Source organism: Chiloscyllium punctatum, chromosome 3, assembly GCF_047496795.1.
Source record: "Chiloscyllium punctatum isolate Juve2018m chromosome 3, sChiPun1.3, whole genome shotgun sequence".
Lineage (NCBI taxonomy): Eukaryota > Metazoa > Chordata > Chondrichthyes > Orectolobiformes > Hemiscylliidae > Chiloscyllium > Chiloscyllium punctatum.
This window is the reverse complement of record NC_092741.1, coordinates 16,309,573-16,336,611: the sequence shown is the minus strand read 5'-3', so window position 1 is coordinate 16,336,611 and position 27,039 is coordinate 16,309,573. Positions and strand designations below refer to the sequence as shown.

Here is a 27,039-nt window from a genome sequence, read left to right as displayed (position 1 = left end):
TGTGATGAAGGGGAGTAAGTGACTCTGTATTAAAGTCTGTGTGTGATGAAGGGGAGTAAGTGACTCTGTATTAAAGTCTGTGTGTGATGAAGGGAGTAAGTGACTCTGTATTAAAGTGTATGTGTGATGAAGGGGAGTAAGTGACTCTGTATTAAAGTGTATGTGTGATGAAGGGGAGTAAGTGACTCTGTATTAAAGTCTATGTGTGATGAAGGGAGTAAGTGATTCTATATTAAAGTGTATGTGTGATGAAGGGAGTAAGTGACTCTGTATTAAAGTGTATGTGTGATGAAGGGAGTAAGTGACTCTGTATTAAAGTCTATGTGTGATGAAGGGAGTAAGTGACTCTGTATTAAAGTGTATGTGTGATGAAGGGGAGTAAGTGATTCTGTATTAAAGTGTATGTGTGATGAAGGGGAGTAAGTGACTCTGTATTAAAGTGTATGTGTGATGAAGGGAGTAAGTGACTCTGTTTTAATGATGAAGGGGAACGAGACATTCTGTTTCTTGTTGTTCGGGCCAAGGGGTTTCATGCCGCATGTGATTGGCTGAAACCTCCCCTCTGACCCCGCCCACTAGTGCGAGTCTTATACAGACCACGCCCTTAGCGGCAGCAGTCTGTGCTGTGATTGGGTAGATGATCTGAGGGGGCGGGGTTCAGTGTCCTGGTAAAGTTACCGCCAGCTGGAGGCCGAGCAGCAATGGCGCTGGAGTTGCGGGGACTCACTGATGAACAGGCCTCGAGCGCCTGTTCCCAGCCGGACCCTGAAACCAAGGTTCGTCGGGTTTTGCTGTGAACGGCAGGCGGTCTCGGGGCTGAAAGTCGGTCGTTTGTGAGTGAGATGTGGTTTGTCCCCACGGGCTGATTGGCCCAAATGGTGCACGTTTGAGGCCGAGCCGAGCGGTTGAGATCCCATAACTCCGGCCGAGTTTGGGATGTAGTCCGTGAACTGAAAGTTCTGGTTCAACAAAAACAGAAATTGCTGGGCGAACTCTGCAGGTTTGGTCACATTTAGGGCGAGCAAAGCGGCGTTAACGTTTCGGCTCAAGTGACCTTTGTTGAGAATGACTTGTCGCTGGGGAAAGGTTGGTGTATGTGCTGATATTGGGGTATGGAGGAGGGGCTGGGAGTGAACTGTGGAGCCTAAAGACAGATAACAACACTTGGATCGGTAAGTGAATAGGTCAAGGTCTGTCTGGGGGATCGAGAGCTGCTAATTGGTTCTGTTGTTAGCTAACAATGGGATGGTTGTGGTAGTAGCCCATTTAATGATGAGGACTGGTATGTGAGGACTAGGGTAAGCATGTAGGAGAAGGTGGTCAGTTCTTTGATTTTATTTTTAGTTCTGGTTGAACGTTGTGACTTCGACAGTCTGCCTAGAAAGGTTATATGTCACTGAATCCTGAACTTGGCTGCCAACTGACATTCAAGTTTCAGTTTGCCTCTGTGTTGCTGAACTTAAGATGGCCTTTCAGCTTGGTCAGCTGTGCTGTTCAATTGATCATGGTTGATCTGATCCTCAACTCCACTTTGCTGTGTTTTTATCTCTCCTTCCCCCTAATCCTTGATTACTTTGCTGATAACTTGCTTATCTTTGCCTTGAATATACTTGATAATCTAGCCTCAACAACCCTCTGCTGTTGAGATGTCCACAGAATCACCAACCTCTGAAAGAGAGAAAATCCTACATCTGTCTAACTCAGAATCCCTATCCTGAGATTGTGCCATGTGGTCCTAGACTACCCCACAAGGGGCAACCACTTCTCTTGTTCTACCAAACTAAGTTCCCTGTAAGATTAGAGTTCAGAATGAGGCTATAAGTACATACCCAAACTACATTGGGAATTGAACACACCCAGGATGTTCACTCCTGGAAGCTTCAGTCACCTGCCTGCTGACAAGTGCATCTGTGGGCAAGATCAGACTGGCTGTGCAACTGTCACAATTAGAGTATGCTGACAGTGAATCTCTGGAATTGTGAGGTATAATCACTTAATGAGGGAAAAATGTATAAGAAAGGAGCATTCTCTTGAATGTAAAGTTGCGTGTTCAAGTTTACAAATGACACTTGAGGCACAGTTAACTGCCTAACTAAGATCAGTAAATTATGTCAGTGATTTATGAATGTTTTCTTGTTGGTGGCTTTAGGAAGTGTTGAAACTAAATAGATCACTTAAGAGCTAGGTTGGAATCAAGATGTGAGCAAATTTGGCTTCCTTGTCCAAAATATTGGTCAGTCCTTATCTGAAATTTCTGGGTACTGCATCCAATACCCATGGACAACCAAGTGCAAATTTGCAAGAGTTTAAAAGGATGTCTTGCTGCAATTGTACATTACCTTGGCAAAACCACACCTGGAGTATAGTGCCCTTATCTGACTGAAGGTGGATGTTTTCCTGTAGAGAGAGTGCAACAATGGTTAACAGATTCTGAATACTTGAAATGGCAGGACTGATGTATGAAGACAGTGAATCAGTTAGGGCTATATTCAGAGAAATCTTAGGAGAAAAAGGGTGGTTGTGGGGGGGTGCGGAGCGGAAGAGGGTGGAGGGATATCTCCTAGAAACCTATAGAATTTTAACAGGACTAGACAAGATAAATACAGGCAGGATGTTTCCAATGACCAGGGAGTCAGGAGTGGGGTCAGGTCTAAGGAGATGGTATCAGCTGTTTAGGACTGACAGAAGAAATGATTTGAGCAAGACTGGAGAGGCTGTGGAATTCTCTGCAACAGGAAGTGATTGAGGCCAAAACATCATTTTTTTTTTAAGGCTCAAGGGATTAAAGGGTTTGGGGAGATGGAAGGAACAGAATATGGAGTTGGATGGTCAGCTGTGATCATATTGAATGATGGAGCAGGCTTAAAGGGCTGAATGGCCTACATCTGCTCGTTATTTCTGTTGTGTAAGAATGTGCGGACAAGTTACAGTAACAGGTTCTAGTCTCTCACTCAGTCACAGATGTACAAACATGGAAACAGTCCCTTCGGTCCAACCCGTCCATGCTGACTAGATATCTCAACCCAATCTAGTCCCACCTGCCAGTGCCTAGCTCATCCCTCCAAACCCTTCCTGTTCATATACCCACCCAGATGCCTTTTTAAATGTTGTAATTGTACCAGCCTCCACCACTTCCTCTGGCAGCTAATTCCATACACATACCACCCTCTGTGTGGAAAAGTTGCCCCTTAGGTCTCTTTTATATCTTTCCCTTCTCACAGTAAACCTATGCCCTGACCCCAGGGAAAAGACTTTGCCTATTTATCCTATCCACGCCCCTTATGATTTTATAAATCTCCATAAGGTCACCCCTTCGCTCTGATACTCCAGGGAAAACAGTCCCAACCTATTCAGCCTCTCCCTGTTGCTCAAATCCTCCAACCCTAGCAACATCCTTAAATCTCTTCTGAACCTTTTCAGGTCTCACAACATGCAGTCCTTGGGGTGTGGTGCCTTTTAGAAGTGAATTCTGGCCTTTAGATAAGGGATTTGGAGCATAGATAACAGAGGACTTGAGGTAAAGAACAGCTGTGTTGTTAGCAGTCACTTGCTAATTTTACCCTGAGAAAGATCTGTGCCATGGCTTGCGTGGGTCCTTGCATGGCTGTGGAGCTGCACCTGACCACACACTGACAGGGGTTTCTGGGAGGTGGAATTAGTCTATGGCCTTGTGATAACTGGTGTTCCTCTTCTGTATTTCCTCTTGTCAGTGTGTATTCTCTAAGAATTGCATCCTTCTAACAGAAGTCTCTTTCACCAACTGCCGCCCAACCCCCCTTCTCAGTTTCCTCTGAGAGTCTCCTGCACGTTGCTGTTTGTCTTTTGAGGGAAGCCTTCAGGGAGTCTTTGAATGATAAGTGAGGGGTTGATGTGCAAAACAGCCATGACTCAATGATAGAGTATGCTGGAAGGGATTTAACACAGTTGCTCTGTGTTTAAGTGGAGACTCTTATTTTCTGCCTGTGTCCACTTTCAGGCTAAGGGAAAGATCAACAAATAACTTAATTTTTTTTCCCTCAAAACTATACGATTAAACAAGTACAAATTTTCCAGTGTTCTTCCAACTCCTGTCTTTCAGGATTTTATAATGCAACAGACCATGTTGAGAGTGAAAGATCCGAAAAAGTCTCTGGATTTTTACACCAGGATCATTGGAATGACGTAAGAAACTGAGTAAATAGAGTAAAGCAGTGAGTGATTGTAGCAATGGTAACAAAGTATGGAACAGTACACACATTTGAAAACAATGGTGCAAATCAACCCTTGTTAAGTAAGCATCAAAGTCAGTTCACTTTTTGGGCTGCCAGCTTTCATTAATCGGATTCTGTGTAGCTGGTTTAGATCTGAAGTACTGTATTCACTTCACTTTCTCTTGAGGCTATTAACTGGACTGAATTACATATCCAGTTTTTTTAATGGCTTTTTTTTTAAGTTTGTTAACTGAGATAACCCATCCCTGTCTCTGCAGTCCTATGAAGATGATTGGGGTTGTTGGGGGTCAGTCATTTCCACTTCAGGAAATCTCTGCAGGACTTCCTAAAGGGTGTGTCCTAGGCATAGTCATCTTCAGCTGCTTCATCAATGACCTTCCCTCAATCATCAGGTCAGAAGTGATTGTGAATTATTTACCATCATTCTCAACTCCTCAGACTGAAGCAGTCCATGTTCAAATACAGCAAGAGCTGACAATACTTGTGCCACACAATTGCAAGGCAATGACCATCACCAATGGGAAACAATATAGCCATCCCTCCTTGACATTTAATGGGGCTACTGTCACTAATTCTCCCACTATCTGCATCCTGAGTTTACCATTCACCAAAATTCCACTGGACTTGCCATATGAATCCAGTGGCTACAAGAGCAGGTCAAAAGACTTTGAATACTGTGGCAAATAACTGTTCTGACTCCCCAGATCCTGTCTGCCATCTAGAAGGTGCAAGTCAGAAGTGTGATGTAATACTCCCCACTTGCCTGGATGAATACAGCTCCAACAACGCTGATGAAGCTTGACACCATGCAGGACAAAGCATCCTGATTTACTGGCACCACATGCACACTCTTCCACCACTGACATTTAGCAGTAGCAATGTATGATCTACAAAATGCATTTCCAAGATTTTTCAGCAGCTCCTTTCAAACCCACAACCACTTCCACTTCGGACGATGGCAATAGATACATGGGAATGCTGACACTTGCAAGATCTTGTCAAAGCCACTTACCATTCTGATTTGGAGATTATCACTGTTCCTGGGTCAAAATCCTGGAATTCATTCCCTAAGGGTATTGTGGGTCAACCCATAGTACATAGATTGTAGGTCAGCTGATCACCTTCTCTCGTGCAGTCAAGGATGGGCAATATGTGCTGGCCAGCCAGTGACACCCACCCCCCAGTGAATTTAAAAACTTCTTTATTTGGCATTTGTCATCCTCTAATTTGATAGCATTCTATTTTAAAAGCAATATGAAAGTCTTTGGAACTCCGACTTATCAGCAGCTGGGAAAATGCACTTTCAGAATAAGAATGGTATATGAAAGTACAAATCCATGCACTTGTTTTGTTTGCTGTTCAGTGTGAAACAGTGGATTTTTACTGTGTAGCCTGTCGATAGAGTTCCCATCTCATGATGTTCTGTTTCACCACTTGGCTTGATTTCCCTCCTTATTATCTGACAATTCTTCAACTTGTTACAGACTTCTGCAGAAATTTGACTTCCCTGCTATGAAATTTACACTTTACTTTTTGGGTTATGAAGACAAAAAGGAAATTCCAGCTGATAAGAATGAGCACACAGCCTGGACTTTCTCACGGAGAGCAACTATTGAGCTGACACAGTGAGTACAGTACTTTAGGAAATGAAAATTCAGCTATAATTGTCCTGGTTTTGTCTGCTGAAGATTACTGAGACTTGGTTCTGATCATTAACAGCAGAACTATCATATGGTGAGGGATCAACATGTTCACATGCTGAACTATCATATGGTGAGGGATCAACATGTTCACACGCTGAACTATCATATGGTGAGGGATCAACATGTTCACATGCTGAACTATCATATGGTGAGGGATCAACATGTTCACACGCTGAACTATCATATGGTGAGGGATCAACATGTTCACATGCTGAACTATCATATGGTGAGGGATCAACATGTTCACACGCTGAACTATCATATGGTGAGGGATCAACATGTTCACACGCTGAACTATCATATGGTGAGGGATCAACATGTTCACACGCTGAACTATCATATGGTGAGGGATCAACATGTTCACACGCTGAACTATCATATGGTGAGGGATCAACATGTTCACACGCTGAACTATCATATGGTGAGGGATCAACATGTTCACACGCTGAACTATCATATGGTGAGGGATCAACATGTTCACACGCTGAACTATCATATGGTGAGGGATCAACATGTTCACACGCTGAACTATCATATGGTGAGGGATCAACATGTTCACACGCTGAACTATCATATGGTGAGGGATCAACATGTTCACACGCTGAACTATCATATGGTGAGGGATCAACATGTTCACATGCTGAACTATCATATGGTGAGGGATCAACATGTTCACATGCTGAACTATCATATGGTGAGGGATCAACATGTTCACATGCTGAACTATCATATGGTGAGGGATCAACATGTTCACATGCTGAACTATCATATGGTGAGGGATCAACATGTTCACATGCTGAACTATCATATGGTGAGGGATCAACATGTTCACATGCTGAACTATCATATGGTGAGGGATCAACATGTTCACATGCTACACTGCAAACTAATTCAGTCTTTGGTGCTGCATAAAAGCAAGTGCACTCCTTTTATTTTCCTTCAAATGGGTTTTCGATGAAGATATTTTGAAGATTAATTTGTGTACACACATTGTGTTGATTTTACATTTGTCACATGCAAACATACAATGTGCTTAACTAGTAAGTTCTCATGTTGTATAACTGATGGAACTGAGATCTGGGTCCAGGTGGACTTCATCTTCTGGCCTTTAAAGGTTGCTAATCAATATAATAGACACATTGGTTCTAAGTTTCAAAAATGTTACCTTCAGTGAAGGTTTCTTTTGGACTGCAAAGTAGCCACAGGACCATAAGAAATAGGAACAGGAGTAGGCCGTTGGCCTTTTTTTAAAAAAAGACTGCGCCACCATTCAGTAGGATTAAAGCTGATCCAACGTTGCTCATATCCACTTTCCTGCCTTTTCTTATCCTTTTGATTCTCCTGCTAAACAAGAATCTAATCTACTCCTCTTAAATATTCAGAAGGGCTCTACTCCCCATAGCTCTGTGGCAAGGTGTTCTAAAGATACTCCACATTCTAGAGATGAAATTCCTCCTCTTTTTTTTTTTTTGGTCTGTTCAGCAACCATGCCCCCTCTTCCTAGACTCTTCCAGGAAGGAAACATCCCCTTAACATTAACCCTGTCAGGCCCTTTAAGCATCCTGTGTGTTTCAATTAGATTATTTCTCATTCTTTTAACTTCCAGTAAGTAGGATCCCAAATTGTTTGGCCTTTGTTCACTAGATAATCCTCCATTTCTGGGATGATCTGAGTGAACCTGTCTGAACTCCCTCTATTGAAGTGACAGGGTTGCTTAAATAAGGGGGTCAAAATATATCTGAACTCTAGATGTGGTCTCACCAACATGTATACAGTTGTCATAAGACTTGTAGGGTCATAGGAATGTGAGGGTACTATGGCTCTAAGATATGTTTTTTGTTCGTGGGTCTCTTTGTTTTAAGAGCAATAGCTGACGAGCTGTTAGCTCCAAGCTGATAAGCAGCTTGAGGCCTTTTTTTTTCTTTTAGAAGTTAGAATAATAAAAGCATGAGTGAAGTCAGGCTCCCACTCTGTGGTTTCAGTTTAACTGTGGTTGCTAGGGTTTTGAAGCTGGTTTTGGAAGCTGCTATTCTGCTCCCTGTTAGGGCTAAACGCTGGAGTTCTCTCTGCTGCAAGAATTGAATGAGACATTCAATTTTACTGAATTTGCCTTTGCCAAGAGTGTTTATGGGATGTTACTATATTCAAACAGTTGCTGTTTAGCAATTAAATCCAGCTTGTTAACTTCAAATTTTCCAGTACAGTTATGTAAGTCATAGTGCTGTACAGCACAAAAACACACCTTTCAGTCCAACTCATCCATGCTGACGAGATCCTAAATTAATCTAGTCCCATTTGGCCCATATCCCTCAACACTTGCTATTCATGTAGCCATCCAGATTCCTTTTTTTTAAAATGTTCTAATTGTACCAGCCTCTACCACTTCCTCGGGCAGCTCATTTCATTTGTGAATAAGTTGACCCTTGGGTTCCTTTTTTTTATATAAAAAAAAAATCCAATTCTTCTCTTGTACTTTTAACTATGGTAAGAATAAACTGATTTGCTTAATGCCAAGTAGTGTTCCAGATGTAATTGGATTGGTTACACAACACTAACTTGAATTTAAATAAGAAAAAGGTTAGGGTTTAGGCTTTCTCCTTGACATATTTGAAGGGGGTTTGATTTGGTTCAGAGCAGGAACAGTAGGCCATTTCTCCCTTCATGGTGAAAGCGAGGACTGCAGATGTCAGTTGAAAAATGTGGTGCTTGAAAAGCGCAGCAGGTCAGGCAGCAGCCAAGGAGCAGGAGAGTCATGTTCAGGCAAAAGTCCTTCATCAGGAAGAGCTTATGCCCAAAACGTTGACTCTCCTCCTCTGATGCTGCCTGACCTTGTGTGCTTTTCCAGTGGCAGATTGGTGCAACAGGTATGAAGGGTTAAATGTCAGTGAGTTTGTGGCTGATCTGTGGTCTACCTCCATATACCTGTCTTTGGCTCATATTCCTTAATATCTTTTGCTTAATAAAAATGAATTTTTCAGATTTTTAAAACTGAAGCAGGATCCAGAACTTGCTGCTCCCCTAGCCAAGCTCTAAAGGACAGTTAAAACAGTAGTATCTACCTGACAATGTGGAAAACTGCCCAGTTATGTCCTGTATACAAAAAGCAGGAAAAATCCAATTAGTGCCCAATCAGTCTTCTCGCCATCCATCAAGTGATGGAAGGGGTCATCAACAGTGCTATCAAGCAGCACTTGCTCAGCAATAACCTGCTCAGTGATGCTCCATTGGGTTTTGCCAGGGTTCTGACCTCCTTGCTGTCTTAGTTCAAACATGGGCCAGAGGTGAGTGTCAGCTCTTGACATAAAGGCCACATTTGACTAAGGATGGCATCAAGGAGCCCTGGCAAAACTGGAATCCATTTGGGGGGGGAGCGCGCAGGGTCAAACACTACTTTTTAGAGTCAAAGCTAGGCTCCAAGGAGGATGGTTGTGGTTGTAGGGGGTCACTAATGTCTGCTTCAGGGCATCTCTGCAGGAGTCCCTTAGGGTAGTGTACTAGAGCAGCTGAAGATTGCTGCGCCTATCAATGATCTTGTCTCTGTTCCCACTTGTGACCTTATGACAATCTCAGGTGCTTGCAGTGTTCAGCACCATTTGCACCTCCTCATGTTGAAACAGTCTGTTCAAATGCAACAAGATCTGGACAATAGCTTGGGCTGACAAGTGGCAAGTAACACTAGCACCACACAAATGCCAGACACTGACCACCACCACTTGACATTCAACTGTATTAAGAACATAAGTAGGCCATCTGGCCCTCTGAGCCTGTTCCACCACTCAATAAGATCATGGTTAATCTTTTTGTGGACTCAACCCACTTACCCACGCTCTCACCATGTCCCTTAATTCCTTTATTCAAAAAATTTACCCTGGCTTTTGAGTGTTTTACTGAAGTGGCATCAACTACTTGCCTGGGCAAGGCATTCCATAGATTAACAACCCTCTGGGTGAAGAAGTTCCTAAATATGCTCACTTTAATCTTGAGGTTATGTCCTCTTGTCCTCGCTTTTCCTGCCAGTGGAAACATCCTATCTATATTTAATCAGTTTCCTTTTAATTTTGTTTCTACAAGATCCCACTTCATTCTTTAATTGCAATGAATATAATCCCAATCAACTCAATCTCTCATCCATAAGGCAACCGCCTCAACTGTGGAATCAGCCTAATTGACCACCTCTCTGCCCCCTCCAGTGCCAGTACATTCTTAAGTAAAAAAAAATTACCATCATTGAATCTCTCACTGTCAACATCTTTTGAGGTTACCATTGACCAGAAACTCAACTGGACTCCCCACATAAACACAGTAGCTACAAGAGCAGGTCAGAGACTAGGGATACTGTGGCGACTAACTCACTACCTGACACTCCAGTCAGTCCATTATCTACAAGGCACATGTCAGGAGTGTAATGGAATGCTCTCCACTTGCCTGAATGGATGCAGTTCCAACAACACTCAAGAAGCTTGACACTATCCAGGACAAAGCAACCTGCTTGATTGGCACCACATCTACAAACATTCAGTCCCTCCATCACCAGCACTTCGTAGCAGCAGTGTGTACGATCTACAAGATGCATTGTAGAAGTTCATCAAATTCCTTAGACAGCACCTTGTAAATGCAAGACCACTCCCGTATAGAAGGACAAGGGCCAGGTACTTGGGGAACATAACCAGCAAGTTCCCTTCCAAGCCACTCACCACCCTGACTTGGAAACATACTCTTGTTCCTTCAGTCATTGGGTTACAATCCTAGAATTCTCTCCCTTCTGGCATTGTGGATCAACCAATAGCAAGTGGACTGCAGCGATTCAAGAAGGCAGCTCACCACCAAGTCCAAATAGGGATGGGCTATCAATGCTGGCTAGTCAGCAATGCATAAATCCCACAAACTAATAAGAAAACAATCCACTGCTGTTTCCAGAATCCCCTACCAGTGGGAATAGTTTCTTTTTCTACCCTGTCTCTTTGTGTAATATCATGAATATTTCAATCAAATTGACATTTAACCTTCAATTCTAGAGAAAACCAGCCTAATTTATATAGTCTCTTGATAACCAGTGTCTTTTTTTGTAGAGCTCCAAGACCAACATGCCCTTAAGGTGTGGTACTCACACCACTCTGTGTGGTCTAATCAGACTCTTTTATAACAACATTATATCTGCACCCTTCTACACCAGTGCTTCTGAAAGGCTGGTATTGAAGTAGCTTTCCTGATTACTTTCTGCACCTGTCTGTGACACTTTGAAGATCTATGCACCTGAACCCTCATTCCTGTTGAAGGGCTTATGCCTGAAACATTAATTCTCCTGCTCCTCAGATGTTGCCTGACTTGTGCTTCTCTAGCACCACACACTCAAACCTGAACCCCTCCCAGGTTCTGTTAGACAATTGGTGTATTTAATTTCATACCATCTAGAAAGTACCCTAATCTGATCTTGTTTTGGTCCAAAATAGATAACCTCTCGCTTACATTGAATTCTGCCATTGTTTTGTCCATTCAGTTAATCTAGCAATATCCCTCTATAATTTTATGCATTGTGTACACTTTACAATGCTGTTATGCTTTAAACAGCACGTGGACTTTGCTACTCTTATGGTCCAACTCCTCTGAAATAACAGACACCATTCATTAATCTTTCTGATTACCTACTGCATCTGAGTTGTAGAGTATAGAAACAGGTCCTTCAATCCACTGTTAATGCCAACCAAACACTCAAAACTACGTTCATCCCATTTCCCTGCACTTTGGTCCATAGCCTATATGTCCTGGCATCTGAAGTGCTCATCTAGATGCTGATTAACTGTTGCAATGATGTGGAGGAACTGGGGTGGGGTGGACAAAGTTTAAAAATCGCACTACAAGTTACAATCCAACAGGATTATTTGGAAGTACAAGCTTTCGGAGCACTGTTCCTTCACCAGGTAGCTAGGTGATGAAGGAGCAGTGCTCTGAAAGTTTGTACTTCCAAATAATCCTTGGACTAAATCTGGTGTTGTGATTTTCAACTTTGTCCACCCCAGTGCAGCGCTAGTTCGTCCACATAACCACTGAAGTGTTGTATTATACTTCCCGTTACTTCTACTACTCATTGCTTGTTCTTGCACAGTTACCTCCCCTAACTCTTCTTGTGCAGTCAGGCCTCTATTTATTCTAACAGTATCTTGAAATTCCAAAACCCCCAGTATTGGGGGAGAGCTATTGCCATAAAGACCTCCGATTCTCTTCTGTGTCTGCATAGGGCTCTTAGGGTGTGAGTAAAAGTTGGGAATTCAGCGCTCCAATCCTAATTGAAATTCCCTCTTGTTTCACATGCTGCTTAAAATCTACCTCTGACCAAGGTTTTGATCACCAACTTAATTTTTGCATTAAAACTTCTCCTATGCATTAGTATAATGTGCCTTTAACACAGAAAACAAGTTGTTAATGAATGCAACTTTGAGATGGCTTTGCTACTTTCTCTGCCTTTTTAAAAGATAGGTTGAGGGGAGGAATTCTAGAGAAGAGAATCCAAATGGTTGAACATTGTGTGCACCTACTTGAGGCGTAAGAGGAAAAGGAGTGGATTCACTGGCTGGGACATGGTACTGGTAAAAGTTGCACAGCTGGTTATGGTTAGTCTGAGATTTAAAATCCCTATAGTGTGGAAACTGGCCCAACAAGTCCACACTGACCATCTGAAGAGTAACCCACCCAATCCATGGTGATATTTGGTACAGTGAAATACTGATATCTAAAAGCCTGTTTGTGTCTTACAGCAATTGGGGTACTGAGAGTGATGACCACCAGGCCTATCACAATGGGAATTCTGATCCTAGAGGCTTTGGTAAGTTTTTTTTAATCTACTTTTTTAAAATTCATTTTGAAGTCTTTGGGAGGAGACTCTTGGCAGAAGAATAATTTGTACTGAACAAATCAAGGTTTTACATTGGTGACATTTCTCAGTCAGGCCAACAATGTTTGAATCATTGGGATTACTTCAGGGTCAGAAAAGACCTGTTCAAAAGTCTTGCTCAGATTTGATTTCCCAAAATGCAGCACCTCATTTATCTGAATTATACACCATCTGCCACTTCTCAGCCCAATGGCCCATCTGGTCGAGATCCTGATGAAATGAGGTAACCTTCTTCGCTGTTCACTACACCTCCAATTTTGATGTCATTTGCAAACTTACTAACTGTACCCCTTATACTCTCATCCAAATCATTTGATTTAATTTGGATAAATGCAAGATATATCATTTGGTAAAACAAACAATGGAAGGACTTGTACAAGTAATGGTAGGGCGTTGGGTAATGTTGTAGAACAGACACCAGAGGCTCAGGTGGTTAAGATTTTCTGAAATTTGAGTCCCATGTAGACCAGTTGGTTAAAGGCATTTTAGCACGCTTGCCTTCACTGCTCAGACCACTGGGTGGGGAAGTCATGTTGAGGTTGTATGGAATATTGGTGAGTACTGTTCACAGTTCTAGTTGCTCTGCTATAGAAAGGATATTAAATTGGAGGGTTCAGAAAATATTTTACCAGGATATTGCTGGGAATGGAAGATTTGTTGTAAAAGTAGGCTGGGATGTTTTTCACTAGAGCATAGGTGGTTGAGAGGTGACCTTGCGTTTTATAAAATCATGATGGGCATAGATAAGGTGAAGAGCAAAGTCTTTTCCCAAGGGTGAGGGAGTTCAGAACAAGTGGACATAATGTATAAAAGTGATGACCAAGATTTAGAGGACATGAGGGGCAGCTTTTTCGCAGAATGGTTTGTATGTGGAATGAACTGCCAGAGGAAGAGGTGGGTACATGTATAGTTACAACATTTTAAAAGACAGTTAAGTAAATGAGTAGGAAAGATTTGGAGAGATGTGGGCCAAATGCAAGCAAGTAGGACAAGTTTGGTTTGGGAACATAGTCAGCATGGACTGTTTGGACTGAAAGGTTGGTTTATAGGGCCATATAGTATGGAAACAAAGAATGTTGGAGAAACTTGGTAGGGCTGGTAGCAACACCACTGTTTACTTTGACAACTTATGAGTAAACACCTAATTCTATACCATCCATGAATTGTTCAGTGATTTAGGTTTTAGACCTATTGAGCCAGCTTGCACAAAAGCTCCCTTCTACTTTTCTGTCAAAAAATGACTACTTCCTGAAAGTATTTATTTCTAAAGTTTTTTTTTTAAATTTTTGGTTTGTTTTTCTTTCTCCTGTCTGCATGTGTACACAGATTGCAGTTGAAGAGCTGGATGCAACACTAATATCTGCTAGGCACATGGCCTTTTTCTCTACTTTTCTGTTGCTACTGCTTCCAGGTCAGGGTTGGTAGGTCACGGGCACCAATTTTTCAAATAAATTGATTGCTTTTATAATTTTTGCAAGATACTTTTTCAATCATTTTTCAAAGGCATTACATTTCAGACTTCTAAAGAAGTAACGCATTTTCCTTACTGCAGTGTATCTGGGTCAAAGGTCGTGACAACTTCCTTCAGATAAATTATTAACAGTGGCTGTCCCTTTTGTCTGGTCACCCAGTGACCATTTAATCAAAAACCTTTCACTCAGCAAGGAATTTGTAAGAATGTATCTATTGACTCCTGTGCTGGTTTCATTCTTGACAGAACACAAATCTACTCTGGTGGTACAGACCAGAAAGTATTTAATTTTTTTTGTTAGAATTTTCCCTAACACTCAAAAAATAACAAAAATATCTAGAATGCTAATTTAGAAATTGATCTGAGTAGATGAACCACATGGAAAAGGAAGACCACAATGAAAGTTTGATCTCTGGTTAGCAAAATTGATAGACAATGCAAATGTGGAGACCCTGTTGGGTAGAGGAACATTGACCCACATTGCTGATTTGTGTTTAGTATTCCCTGTTGGATGTACACATGCAGATGCCTGCTGAAAATAGGACAGGTGGGTCAGAGATGACCATGGTGAGTGCGAAGTTGCTTCGTCACGTTACTAATCATTGAGGAAAACACATGACCAGTTATGTAGAGTCAGTAGTGAAATCTCAATGCATCAAGGAGCAAATGTCCTATGGCAGGGGAGGGGGGGGGAGAAAATGTTAGAAAATTGATTTTAAAAATAAGCAGCACTAATTTACTAAAGTGGTAAACCTTATGCATTTTATGAACAGTTTTAACTGATGTGAAATAGTGTAAGTAGTGGAAAAATATTAAGAGTATTTATGAAATACTGAGTCTGTTTGAGAGCAAAGACTTACAAGAAATACATATAGTGTGAAAACAAGATTAGATTGAGTCTTCAAATGACAAAAATTTGAAAAGCTGACTAATTCAGTAGTTTGGAGCATGTAATTTAGTTGGATTTTCAGAAGCTCCTCTTGAGTCTTTTTGAGATGACTGAAGTCTGTGGAAACTAGCTGGGCAGATAGAGAACAGGTTTCCTCGTTGTAATGGCAGGTAAGTCAGCAGGTAGCTTTGGGTTTTGTAATAAAGCTGCCAGTGTAACATAGAAGAGCAATCTTTTTGTAATAGAGGTTTTCAGTGTGCTTTTCTGAAGTACAAATAATCCATGATACAAGATTAGCTGAATCTAAGCAAAATCTTAGAGGCAAGACAATAATCAAATTCAGCAAAACAATACTGCTGGCTAACAATAGTGACTCCAAGCACTTTCTTTCTGATGAAGGGTTCCTGCCTGAAATATTGCTTTTTTTTCTTTCTGCTCTTTGGATGCTGCCTGACCTGCTGTGCTATTCCAGCACCACTCTATCTTTATTCAGATTTTGAGCATCTGCAGTCCTCCTTTGCCTAATATAATGACTGCACAGAATGCTAAATAGACATCAACATGGAATTAAAATGGTTTTCTTTATATTCCTATAATGGGACAAACTAGTGGTAAACAGTCATGTGAGATATTGTATAAAACTGCTTTAATAAAGCTTTTTTCCCCCTCGTTTTTGGAGGACTATTTAGTTTTAGGTATGGCACCTCAGGTTGGAAAAATGATCTGGAGGGAATTCCAATTCACCAGAATGATACTTGGGAGTTGTACTAAATAAGGATGATGGGTCTCTCAAACATGGTTGGGACTTCTTTTGAATTTGTATGATTTGAGTGTTTACAATTATAAAAGGATTCAAATAGTAAAAGAGGACAACTTATTTTCTGACCGGGAAATCCAATACAATATGGCATACTTTTAAAGTGGCTGTCAGGCTCCTTTTAATATCAGGAAATGAAGTGTCACTGCTTCACATAATTGTTAAAAACCTGAAACACCACCTCACAATGGCAAATGATCTGAAATTGTAATGTTCATAACAAAGATTCCTACTTTTGTAGGTAAAGGTATCAAAAGAAACAGGTCAAAGCTATTTGAAAGATGCTCAAGGGTAACCTTTAGAAGTTTAGAAAATCAGTATAGGGTGAATAGACAAATTGTTTGTTTTTTTTTCCCCAGGGTGGGCAGAGTCCAAAACTAGAGGGTGCAGGTTTCAGGTGAGGGAAAATATTTAAATAGGACCTATGTGTTGACTTTTTCATGGAGAGAATGGTGTTTGTATGGAATGAACTTCCAGGGGAAGTGGTGGAGGCTAGTACAATTGCAACATTTAAGAGGCATCTGGATGTTATATGAATAGGAAGGGTTAAAATGCTGGCAAATGGGGATAGGTTTATTTGGGATATCTGGTTGCCATGGGTGAGTTGGACCAAAGGGTCTACTTCCATACTGCATAGTTCCATGATTCTAACTGAAGTATGGTGGAAAAAGGACTTTTTCAATACTTTTTGACAAAAGGTGGGGTGCTAGGGGAACAGCTGGTGCAGAGGTCAAGTGCAAAAGTGAAAGGTTGTTCCTGGTGTAAGAGATGTAAAATGGGTATAAATCAAGGTGGAAAGGGAGAGAATAGGGACTTCCAACTGAGACCAAAAAAAAACAAGTCTTTTGGAGAGGGGAGTAGAGATGGTACAATTAAGTGGCATTTGTCTCCAGTGTAGATGATGCCATAAAAAGTATAAAGGATATTGATCAGTTAAACTGGACAAAAGTGGCAGATGGAATTCCATGTAAGCAAGTGAGGTGATCCATTTTGGGTGAATGATAGATTTGGGGTGCTTTCTGGATAATGATTAGTGGATTCCAAAGATGATTTCAGGTGTATAGATATTTAAAATGTCAAAGACCTGTGCAGAAAAATGAAGAAAGCTAATGGAATGTTGGCCCTGATATCAAGAGGACTGGAGTGAAAGGATGTAGATGCTATGCTGCAGTCAAACAAAACCCCATTGAAGTCGTATGAGCAGATATGGGCACCACATCTGAGGAAGGATATATTAACCTTGGGGTGGACATACATTTACAAGAATGTTACCTGGACTTCAAGGTAAACTTATGAAAAGTATACAAATTAGGCCTGCTTTCTCTCGAATTTAGATTAAGGGATGATCTGATTTGAGGAGTTAAAGATATTAATAAGGAAAGTCTGTGGCAATAGTAACTTTCTACCTTGTTTGAGGATTCCAGAAGAATGGAGCGTGGTCTGAGAATTAGGGATAGACTGTGTTTAGGAAGCATGAGTGTTAAATATTTGGCGTTCTCCGCCTCAGGCTTCCTACAGTCTGGAAATGGGCCATTTGACCTAAACGTCCACCATGACCTTCAGAGTAACTCACCCAGACCCATTTCCTGATATTTGCCCCCTGACTAATGCACCCAACATGGGGCAATTTAGCTTGGCCAAGTCACCTGACCTGCATATCTTTGGACTGAGAGGAAACCAGACGACCTGGAGAAAACCCACACAGACACAATGTGCAAACTCCACACACCGTCTCCCAAGTGGGATTTGAACCTGGATCCCTGGTGCTTTTGAGTGCTAACCATGGATCCACCATGCTGTCCAAACTGCTGTGGATTCTGCATCAACTGTGAATTTTAAATGAGAATTTTTTTGTTAAGCAAAGGTCTTTAAGGACTAGCCAGGGAGCTATAGACCAGTGAGCTCAATGCTGGTGGTGGGCAAATTGTTGGAGGGAATCTTGAGGGACAGGATTTCCACTTGGAAAGGCAAGGACTGATTAGGGATAATCAACATGGTTTTGTGCATGGGAAATCATGTCTCATGAACTTTGAGTTTTCTTTTAGGTCTCAAAGAATGAGAGCAGAGCAGTGGACATGATCGATATGGACTTCAGTAAGGCATTAGACCAGGTTCCCCATGGGAAACTGATTAGCAAGGTTAGATCTCACGGAATACAGGGAGAACTAGCCATTTGGATACAGAACTGGCTCAAAGGTAGAAGAGAGGGTGGTGGTGGAGGGTTGTCTTTCAGACTGGAGGCCTGTGACCAGTGGAGTGCCACAAGGTGCTAGCCCTCTACTTTTTATCACTTAAGTGATTTGGATGCAAGCATAAGAAGTACACTTAATAAGTTTGCAGATGACACCAAAATTGGAGGTGTAGTGGACCGAGCAGAGGGTTACTTCAGATTACAACCGATGGGCCAATGGGCTGAGAAGTGGCAGATGGAGTTTAATTTGGATAAATGCGAGGTGCTGCATTTTCGGCAAGCAAATCTTAGCAGGACTTATACACTTAATGATAAGGTCCTAGGGAGTGTTGCTGAACAAAGATACCTTGGAGTGCAGGTTCATAGCTCCTTGAAAGTGGAGTCACAAGTAGATAGGATAGTGAAGGTGGCATTTGGTATGCTTTCCTTTATTGGTCAGAGTATTGAGTATAGGAGTTGGGAGATCATGTTGCGGCTGTACAGGACATTGGTTAGGCCACTGTTGGAATATTGTGTGCAATTTTGGTCTCCTTCCTATCGGAAAGATGTTGTGAAACTTGAAAGGGTTCAGAAAAGATATACAAGAATGTTGCCAGGATTGGAGGATTTGAGCTGTAGGGAGAGGTTGAATAGGCTGGGGCTGTTCTCCATGAAGTGTTGGCTATGGGGTGACCTTAGATTTATAAAATCAAGGGGCATGGATAGGGTAAATACCCAAGGTCTGTTCCCAGGGGTCGTGGAGTCCAGAACTAGAGGGCATAGGTTTAGGGTGGGAGGGAAAAGATGAGGCCTAAGGGGCAACTCTTTTACACTGGGTGGTGCATATGTGGAATAAGCTGCCAGAGGAAGTGGTGGAGGCTGGTACAACTGCAACAATTAAAAGGCATCTGGAATGGTATATGAATAGGAAGGGTTTGGGGGGAATATGGGCCAAATGCTGGCAGATTAGATTGGGATATCTGGTTGGCATGGATGAATTGGACTGAGTGGTCTGTTTCCATGCAGTGCATAGCCTAGTCATGCAGTCTTAAGCATGGGACAAAGGCATGAAATTAGGCATTAGATCAGCCATGATATCATTTGAATGGTGGAACAGACTTGGGGCTGAATGGTCTACACCTGCTCCAATTTACATTTGCGTAAGGCCTTTATGCTATCTGTTCCCTTTGATCCTCTGCAGTCTGAAAAGTGTATTTAAAATTTTCCTACATCTTTCAGTTCTGAAAGGTCCTATTGGACTCCATGTGACCTGCTTCTCACTTCACTAATCCTACCAGATCTGCTGACTTTCTCCAATATTGTGGGCTTTCAGATTCAGTATCTTGCATTTTGCTATGAATAAATAATTGGTATTGATACTCCAGACCAAGAAAGTAAGCAGTGAGTAGTGTATGTTTTAGGGGATGGGAGGATATCAGATTCCTTGAGGAGGCTGTGGTTTCTGTCTGTTAATATTAGACCGTGATCAGCAGTGATAGCATTTTTTGTTTTACTCCAACCATATCCTTGCATTCCAAAGAATGCTTGGAGGATGCCTTGTTCTGAAAGTGTTGCTGGAAAAGCGCAGCAGGTCAGGCAGCATCCAAGGAGCAGGAGAATCGACGTTTTAGGCATGAGCCCTTCTTCTGGAATTGTGTGGAGGTGCAGGTGAATTTGTGGCGGATATGGAAGGATCCCTTGGGGCCTTGGCGGGAGGTAAGGGGGGAGGTGTGGGCGCAAGTTTTGCATTTCTTGCGGTTGCAGGGGAAGGTGCCAGGAGTGGAGGTTGGGTTGTTGGGGGGTGTGGACCTGACAAGGGAGTCACGGAGGGGGTGGTCCTTTTGGAACGCTGCGGGGGGGGGGGGGGGCGAATATATTCCTGGTGGTGGGGTCTGTTTGGAGGTGGCGGAAATGACAATGGGTGAGGACAGTGGGGTTCTGTCCTGGTGGCGATTGGAGGGGCAGGGTTCGAGGGCAGAGGAGTGGGAAGTGGAGGAGATGCGGTGGAGAGCATCATCGATCACGTCTGGGGGGGGCGGGTAGAAATTGCGGTCTTTGAAGGAGGAGGCCATCTGGGTTGTTCGGTATTGGAACTGGTCCTTCTGGGAGCAGATGCGGCGGAGACGAAGGAATTGGGAATATGGGATGGTGTCTTTACAAGGGGGCAAGGTGGGAGGAGGTGTAGTCTGGGTAGCTGTGGGAGTCGGTCGGTTTATAGTAAATGTCAGTGTTGATTTGGTCGCCAGAGATAGAAATGGAAAGGTCTAGGAAGGGGAGGGAGGAGTCTGAGACGGTCCAGGTAAATTTGAGGTCAGGGTGGAAGGTGTTAGTAAAGTGGATGAACTGGTCAACCTCGTGGGAGCATGAGGCAGCACCAATACAGTCATCAATGTAGCGGAGGAAAAGGGTGGTGCCAGTGTAGCTGCAGAAGATGGACTGTTCCACATATCCTACGAAGAGGCAGGCATAGCTGGGGCCCATGCGGGTGCCCATGGCTACTCCTTTGGTTTGGAGGAAGTGGGAGGATTGGAAAGAAGTTGTTCAGAGTGAGGATCAGGTCAGTCGAAGGAGGGTGTCAGGGATGCCTTGTGTCCCACAAAGTCATTTTAACTGAGATTTGATTTAACTTTGAAGATTATAAGCAGTTTAATAAACTAAGCTTTCAGAATGTGGAGCTGAAGGAACCTCTGAAATTACATGACAATTTCTCTATTTTTAATATCTAGATATCTCCTCCTTCCTCCACACTCTCTCCTGTGTTTAGTTTTGATCTTCAACTTTGATGTTTGCAGGTGACAAAACAGTTGTGAACTGTGAACCACGAGAAGGATGGAACTCTAAGACAGGCAGGTGGGAGGAATTGGTAAATTCATGAGTGGTTAACTTTAATGCAATGATGTGAAATTGTATTTTGGCAGGAAGAATGTGGAAACAAATTTTTAGATTTAAATGTGAGATTCTAGAGCTTTCAGACTAGGAGTACAAATACTTGAAGTAGCCTGGGCATTCTAATTAGTGGTATAGAGTACAAAACTAAGGAAATGAAGTACATTCATAAAATGCTGGATCAGCCTGTGCCAGAATATTGTCTAATACTTGGCATCACACTTTAGGAATAGACTGAAGGCTTCAGCGAGGGTGCAGAAGACATTCCAGAAGTGGTTTTGACACTGAAGAACCAGTTAAATGGTTACTTGGTTTACAAACTGGGGTTCTTTTGGGAGAAGAGACTGGTTGAGAGATTTGATTAGATGTGTTTAAAATCATGATATCCCTAGACAGAGCAACTGTTCCTGTTTGTAGAAATGTTCAGAAACCGGATACTAAAGGCAATAGTTGAAGAACCCAAGGAAGATCTTTTTGTTGCACTGCAGATCCTAACCACTGGCAGAATGTGGTACAAGCAGGTTTAGAAATACATATTAAAATTCAGATAAGCATCTGAAGATAATTTGCAAGGTTACATGGAATGACACTCTTTCTTGGAGAGTGGCTCCTGAGATCAAATGGTCACTTGCTCTGTTGCAGCTATTACAATATTCATAGAATAATGGATGTGTTTAATGTCACATCACAGCTGAGCTCCAAATTTATTCAAGTTGTGATGAGCCTGATACTTGGATGTAGCTAACACTGGTTTTTTAACTGAAATATATACTAGATGCTGCACATGAACTTGAACTGTGCTGTTCATAAGGAAACATATGCTCAAATAATCCAATTGATCAGTACCGATGTTACCTGGATTAATACTTGCTTGCAGGTCACCTGGGTATTGCTGTCCCTGATGTTTATGCTGCATGCAAACGTTTTGAGGAGCTTGGAGTAAAATTTGTGAAGAAGCCAGATGATGGTGAGTAATTAACCCAGATGCTAGTTTTGAGCAATCCAGTGAGTCTTCACCTGGGACATATCCCTCTGTAAATTTCTGACAATCGCTTGATTTCCTTTGCTTTCATGGAATGCTTTTGAGGGTTTTTTGAGCTGCACGTTCTAGAACCAACCAGAGAAGTTCATTAGAATTGGTAAATGTCATGACCAGATTGGTGGGTTTTTTTTTCAAAAAAAAAACAAATAAGAAAAGAAATGTGACCATGTGATGGAATTTTTACAAACCATTTCAAATGGAGAAGACTGCATTGCAGGCTACTGTTTCAAGGTGGGGAGACAGTGCTGCAGTGATATTGTCACTAGACTAGTGATCCCAACAACCCCAGGCTAATGTTCTGAGGACATCGGTTCAAATCCTACCATGGCAGAATCAATTAAAAGAAAACTGGAATTTAAAAGAAAAGCGAGTGTATTGGCATGTTTTAAAAACTCACCTGATGCATGGATGTCCTTTAGGGAAGGAAGGCCTTACCTGGTCTAGTCTAAATGTTACTCCAGATCCAGAGCAACATAGTGATTCTTCACTGCTATTACGACAGAGGACAGACTCTTCTTTCGTTAAAACCAGCAACACAAGATTTATCCCGTACAGTAGCAACGTGTAAACATTGGAGTGGCCAAGGACTAGCTAAAATAAAAATTAACAGCTTTTATTTTTTAAAGTATAACAGAGTAATTAACAACGGTTGACCATTCTTTACTCTAACCTACCTGTTACCTTCCATTCTATAATAGTCTGATAAAACTCCCAGTTAAGATTTACAAAATCACACTTATCTCAACCAGGCAGCTTTTGTTCTTCGAATTGGATCTTCACATGTCACCATTTCTTTCTAGGAATTTCTTAGTCACAGGTTACTGATCAAAAAGATGTTTTTGAGTTTTTTTTCAGGCAGTCTGTTTTTACATGTTTACAATTCTCTCAACTGTTGAGTTTTCCCCAGTCTTATACTCCCCAAAGCATGAGATTGTTAATATACTAAGTTCAAGTTTGGTATTTTTCGGTGTATAATTTAAACTGATTGGCTGGCTGAACTCAAATTTTGAGTTTGGTCTCCAGGCAACAAGCTAATAGTCATTTGAATGTTACCTTTGAGAACACTTTGTACTGTGTCTGTCTGGTAGCTCTGCTGCTTCTAACTCTAAGTACACCCACATCTTTGTAAAGGTATATACTAATGCTTCATTTCTTTTGTTTTTTTTTTAGGTAAAATGAAGGGACTTGCTTTTATTCAGGACCCAGATGGCTACTGGATAGAGATTCTCAGCCCAAATCAAATGCTCACCATAGTTCCGTAGCTGAGGTGTAAGCAGTTACTACAGTTTCTCACACTTTAAATATACAGACCACTCATGGTACAACTCATGGGTTTGAGCAAACAAGATACCTTTTTTTAGTACCTGCAGTCCAACATTTCAGTATTGTTTGCCCTCTAAATATCTAATTAAATTTACATTTAGTGATGTTTGAATAGTTAGTAAACATTGTATAGACTGGGAATTTTCTTTTGGTTATTTCTGGCAGCCACTGTTTACCTCCTGTGCAAGAAAAGACGCATTAACTAATCCTCCAAAGGATTGCAGCTGGAATATTCCATGTGTTAAGTCTAAGAACTGACCACCTATGAAATGCTTTCTAGATTGTTGTATCTAACTTGCTTGTGCACATCCCCTCACTTGCATCTTTGGGGAAAGAAAAAAATACACGCTGAAATTTTTATTGCAGAACCAAGTATTTTGGTTTGTTTTGAGACTGTAAACCCACATGTCCAGTTTCTTAAAGATATTTAGCAGCTATTACTGTTAGACTCCCACAAAGGGATAGGGTAAATCAACTCTAGAACAGAACGTTACACTGCAGTACAGGCTCTTTGGCCTTCGATGGTTCTGCAGGTTGGTGCAACAATCTGAAGCTCATATCACCCACACTATTCCATTCTCCTCATATGTCTATCGAATGACCATTTAAATGCCCTCCAATTTGGAGAGTCTACTACTATTGCAGACAGTGTATTCCACACCCCTACTTGAGTAAGGAAACTACCTCTGACATCTGTCCTATGTCTATCACCCCTCAATTCAAAGCTATATCCCTTCATGCAAGCTATCACCATCCAAGAAAAAAGCCCTCACTATTCACCCTATCTTAGCCATTGATTATCTTTTTATATGTCTCAATTTAAGTCACATCTCAACCTTTTCTCTAATGCAAACAGCCTCAAGTCCCTCATAAGACCTTCCCTCAATACCAGGCAATGTCCTAGTAAATCTCCTTTGAACCCTTTCCAAAGTTTCCACATCCTTCCTATAATGTGGTGACCAGAACTGTACACAATACTCCCAGTGCAACTGCACCAGAGTTTTGGACAGCTGCAGCATGATCTCATGGTTCTGAAACTCAATCCCTCCACCAATAAAAGCTAACACAGTATGTCTCTAACAACCCGATCAACCTGAGTGGCAACTTTCAGGGATTTATGTACATGGACAGACCTCTCTGCTCATCTACACTACCAAGAGTCTTTATTAGCCCAGTTCTGTATCCCTGTTACTCCTTCCAAAGTGAATCACCTCTCTCTTTTCCACATTACACTACACTCCATTTGCCACCTCTCAGCCCAGATCTGCAGCTTATCTGTCTCTGTAACCTACAACATCCTTCCTCACTATCCACAACTCAACTGACCTTAGTGTCATCCACAAACTTACTAACCCATGTTTCTATGCCCTCATCCAGGTCACTTATAAAAATGACAGTGGACTGAAAACAGATCCTCGCAGTAATCCACGAGTAACTGTACTCCAGGATGAATGTATCCAGTCAGCTACCACCTTCTGTTGTCTTTCATTTTGGCCAATTTCTGATCCAAACCACTAAATTCCATGCTACTATTTTTTTGTGCAATAGCCTACCAAGGGGGTGGGTCTGTCTGTCCCCTCCTCTGCCCAGCTAACATGTTCCCCTCAGGCACCCTCACATAGCCATCACATCTCATCCTAACATAAGCCACAGCCTTCCTCTTCACACAGTTTCAACATCCTTTTGTAAACCTTCGTTCCCTTGCTCCCTGCCTGACAAGTACATACTTCTCAAGGACATGTGATAGCTGTTCCTTAAATAAGCTCCACATTTCAACTGCCCATCCTATGCATTCTAAATCTTGCCTAACTGCATCATCACTGTCTTTTCCCCCAGCCAAACTCTTGTCCTGTGGTATATACCTATCCGTTTCCATCACTAAACAAATGAATTGTGATCACCTACCTCCAAATCTAACACCTGGCCATGTCATTACCCAGTACCAAATCTAATGTTGTCTTAGCCCTTGTTGGCTTGCCTAATACCCCTGCGCACTGGACAAAAACTGACTCCTCTAAAGTACTCTATGGGTGGCACAGTGGTTAGCACTGCTGCCTCACAGCGCCAGAGACCTGGGTTCAATTCCCGCCTCAGGCGACTGACTGTGTGGAGTTTGCACATTCTCCCCGTGGGTTTCCTCCGGGTGCTCTGGTTTCCTCCCACAGTCCAAAGATGTGCAGGTCAGGTGAATTGGCCATGCTTAATTGCCCGTAGTGGTAGGTAAGGGGTAGATGTAGATGTAGGGGTATGGGTGGGTTACGCTTCGGCGGGGCGGTGTGGACTTGTTGGGCCGAAGGGCCTGTTTCCACACTGTAAGTAATCTAATCTAATAGTATTGCCACTCAGTTGGGGAAACTAAAGACCCCCGTAATGACTACCCTGTTACTCTTGATCCTTTCGAGGATCATCTTTGCTCTCCTATCCCCCGCATCTCTGGAACTATTTGGAGACTTGGAGAATTGGAGAAAACTCCCAACAGAGTGACTTCTCCTTTCCTGTTTCTAGTCTCAGCCCAAACTACCTCAGTAGATTAGTCATCAGACAACCTTTCTGCAACAGTAATATTATTCTTGACTGATAGTGCCACACCACCCCCTATTTTACCACTTTTTGTTTTCTGTTCTTACTGAAACATCTAAATCTTGGAAACCGCAATAAATGTTCCTGTCCCTCTACCCATTTCTGAAATGGCCAGAACATGGAAATCCCAGGTACCAACCCATGCTGTGAGTTCTTTATGAATGTTCCTGGCATTGAAGTAGACACACTTCAAACCAGCTTCTTACTTGCCGGTGCCTTTGTACAGTCGTGAAATCTTAGTTCTGCCTCCACGACTCTCAACCCCTCATACTGTAAGTACAGTTTAGGTTCCTAATCCCCTGCTGAATGAGTTGAAACCAACCATGAAGTGTATTAGCAAATTTCCCTCCTCTTTCCCCCCCCCCCGCCCCTGGATATTGGTATCCCTCTGGTTCAGGTGAAGGCCATAATGTTTGTAGAGGTCCCAACTACCCCAGAGAGCCCCAATCTTCCAGAATCCAAAACCCACCCTCCTGCACCATCCCTGTAGCCATGTGTTCAACTCCTCTCCCTATTCTTTGCCTTGCTAGCACGTGGCATGGCAACAAACCAGAGATGACCACTTTGTTCTTGCTCTAAGCTTCCTCCCTAGCCTCCTGAATTTCTGTCTTTAAATCCCCATCTCTTTTTCCTACAATGCACTCTCTCTCTCCCCTCCATCTTGGGAGCCACTACTGTCTAAAATGATCACGACATCTTGCACTGAAGGTAGCTTCCCCATTCAACTACAAAAATAAAGTTGGGAAGTCTAATCCCTAATAAACCTGCTCTGTTATCGGTTATCATCTATGACTGTCCAGTTATCTTATTAACTATTTCTAGTCTATCTGCTTATAAAATGCTGCTGACATTGTTGGCATTTACCTTTTTTTGTTATAAACTGAATTTTGTGTTGAATATCTTGATGGAAAGTACCTAGTTGGCTTTGCTTGTGTAGTCACATGTGCAAGGTCACAGATGAACAACATTGAATCTTTAATTCCTAATAATTGGCATCATGGCTAAGTTCCTTAATGTAGAACCATGACTGTAATAAATGATTTATTTTCTTTGAAATA

At 42.1% G+C, this 27,039-nt stretch overlaps 1 protein-coding gene across 2 annotated transcripts; it reads left to right on the top strand.

The window, feature by feature from the left end:
- The first annotated feature begins 623 nt into the window (after nucleotides 1-623).
- Nucleotides 624-27,039, top strand: glo1 (glyoxalase 1). 2 transcript variants are annotated; one of them, XR_011953120.1, is made up of 7 exons: nucleotides 624-776; nucleotides 4,079-4,161; nucleotides 5,696-5,836; nucleotides 12,667-12,734; nucleotides 20,943-21,000; nucleotides 21,914-22,003; nucleotides 23,249-27,039. XR_011953120.1 is itself a non-coding variant. In XM_072550700.1 (6 exons), the coding sequence occupies exons 1-6, from the start codon at nucleotides 702-704 to the stop codon at nucleotides 23,338-23,340; spliced, it is 549 nt and encodes a 182-aa protein (XP_072406801.1). In that variant the 5' UTR covers nucleotides 624-701; the 3' UTR covers nucleotides 23,341-27,039. The 2 variants fall into 2 exon arrangements, 1 of the variants encoding a protein (XP_072406801.1); XM_072550700.1 differs by lacking the exon at nucleotides 20,943-21,000.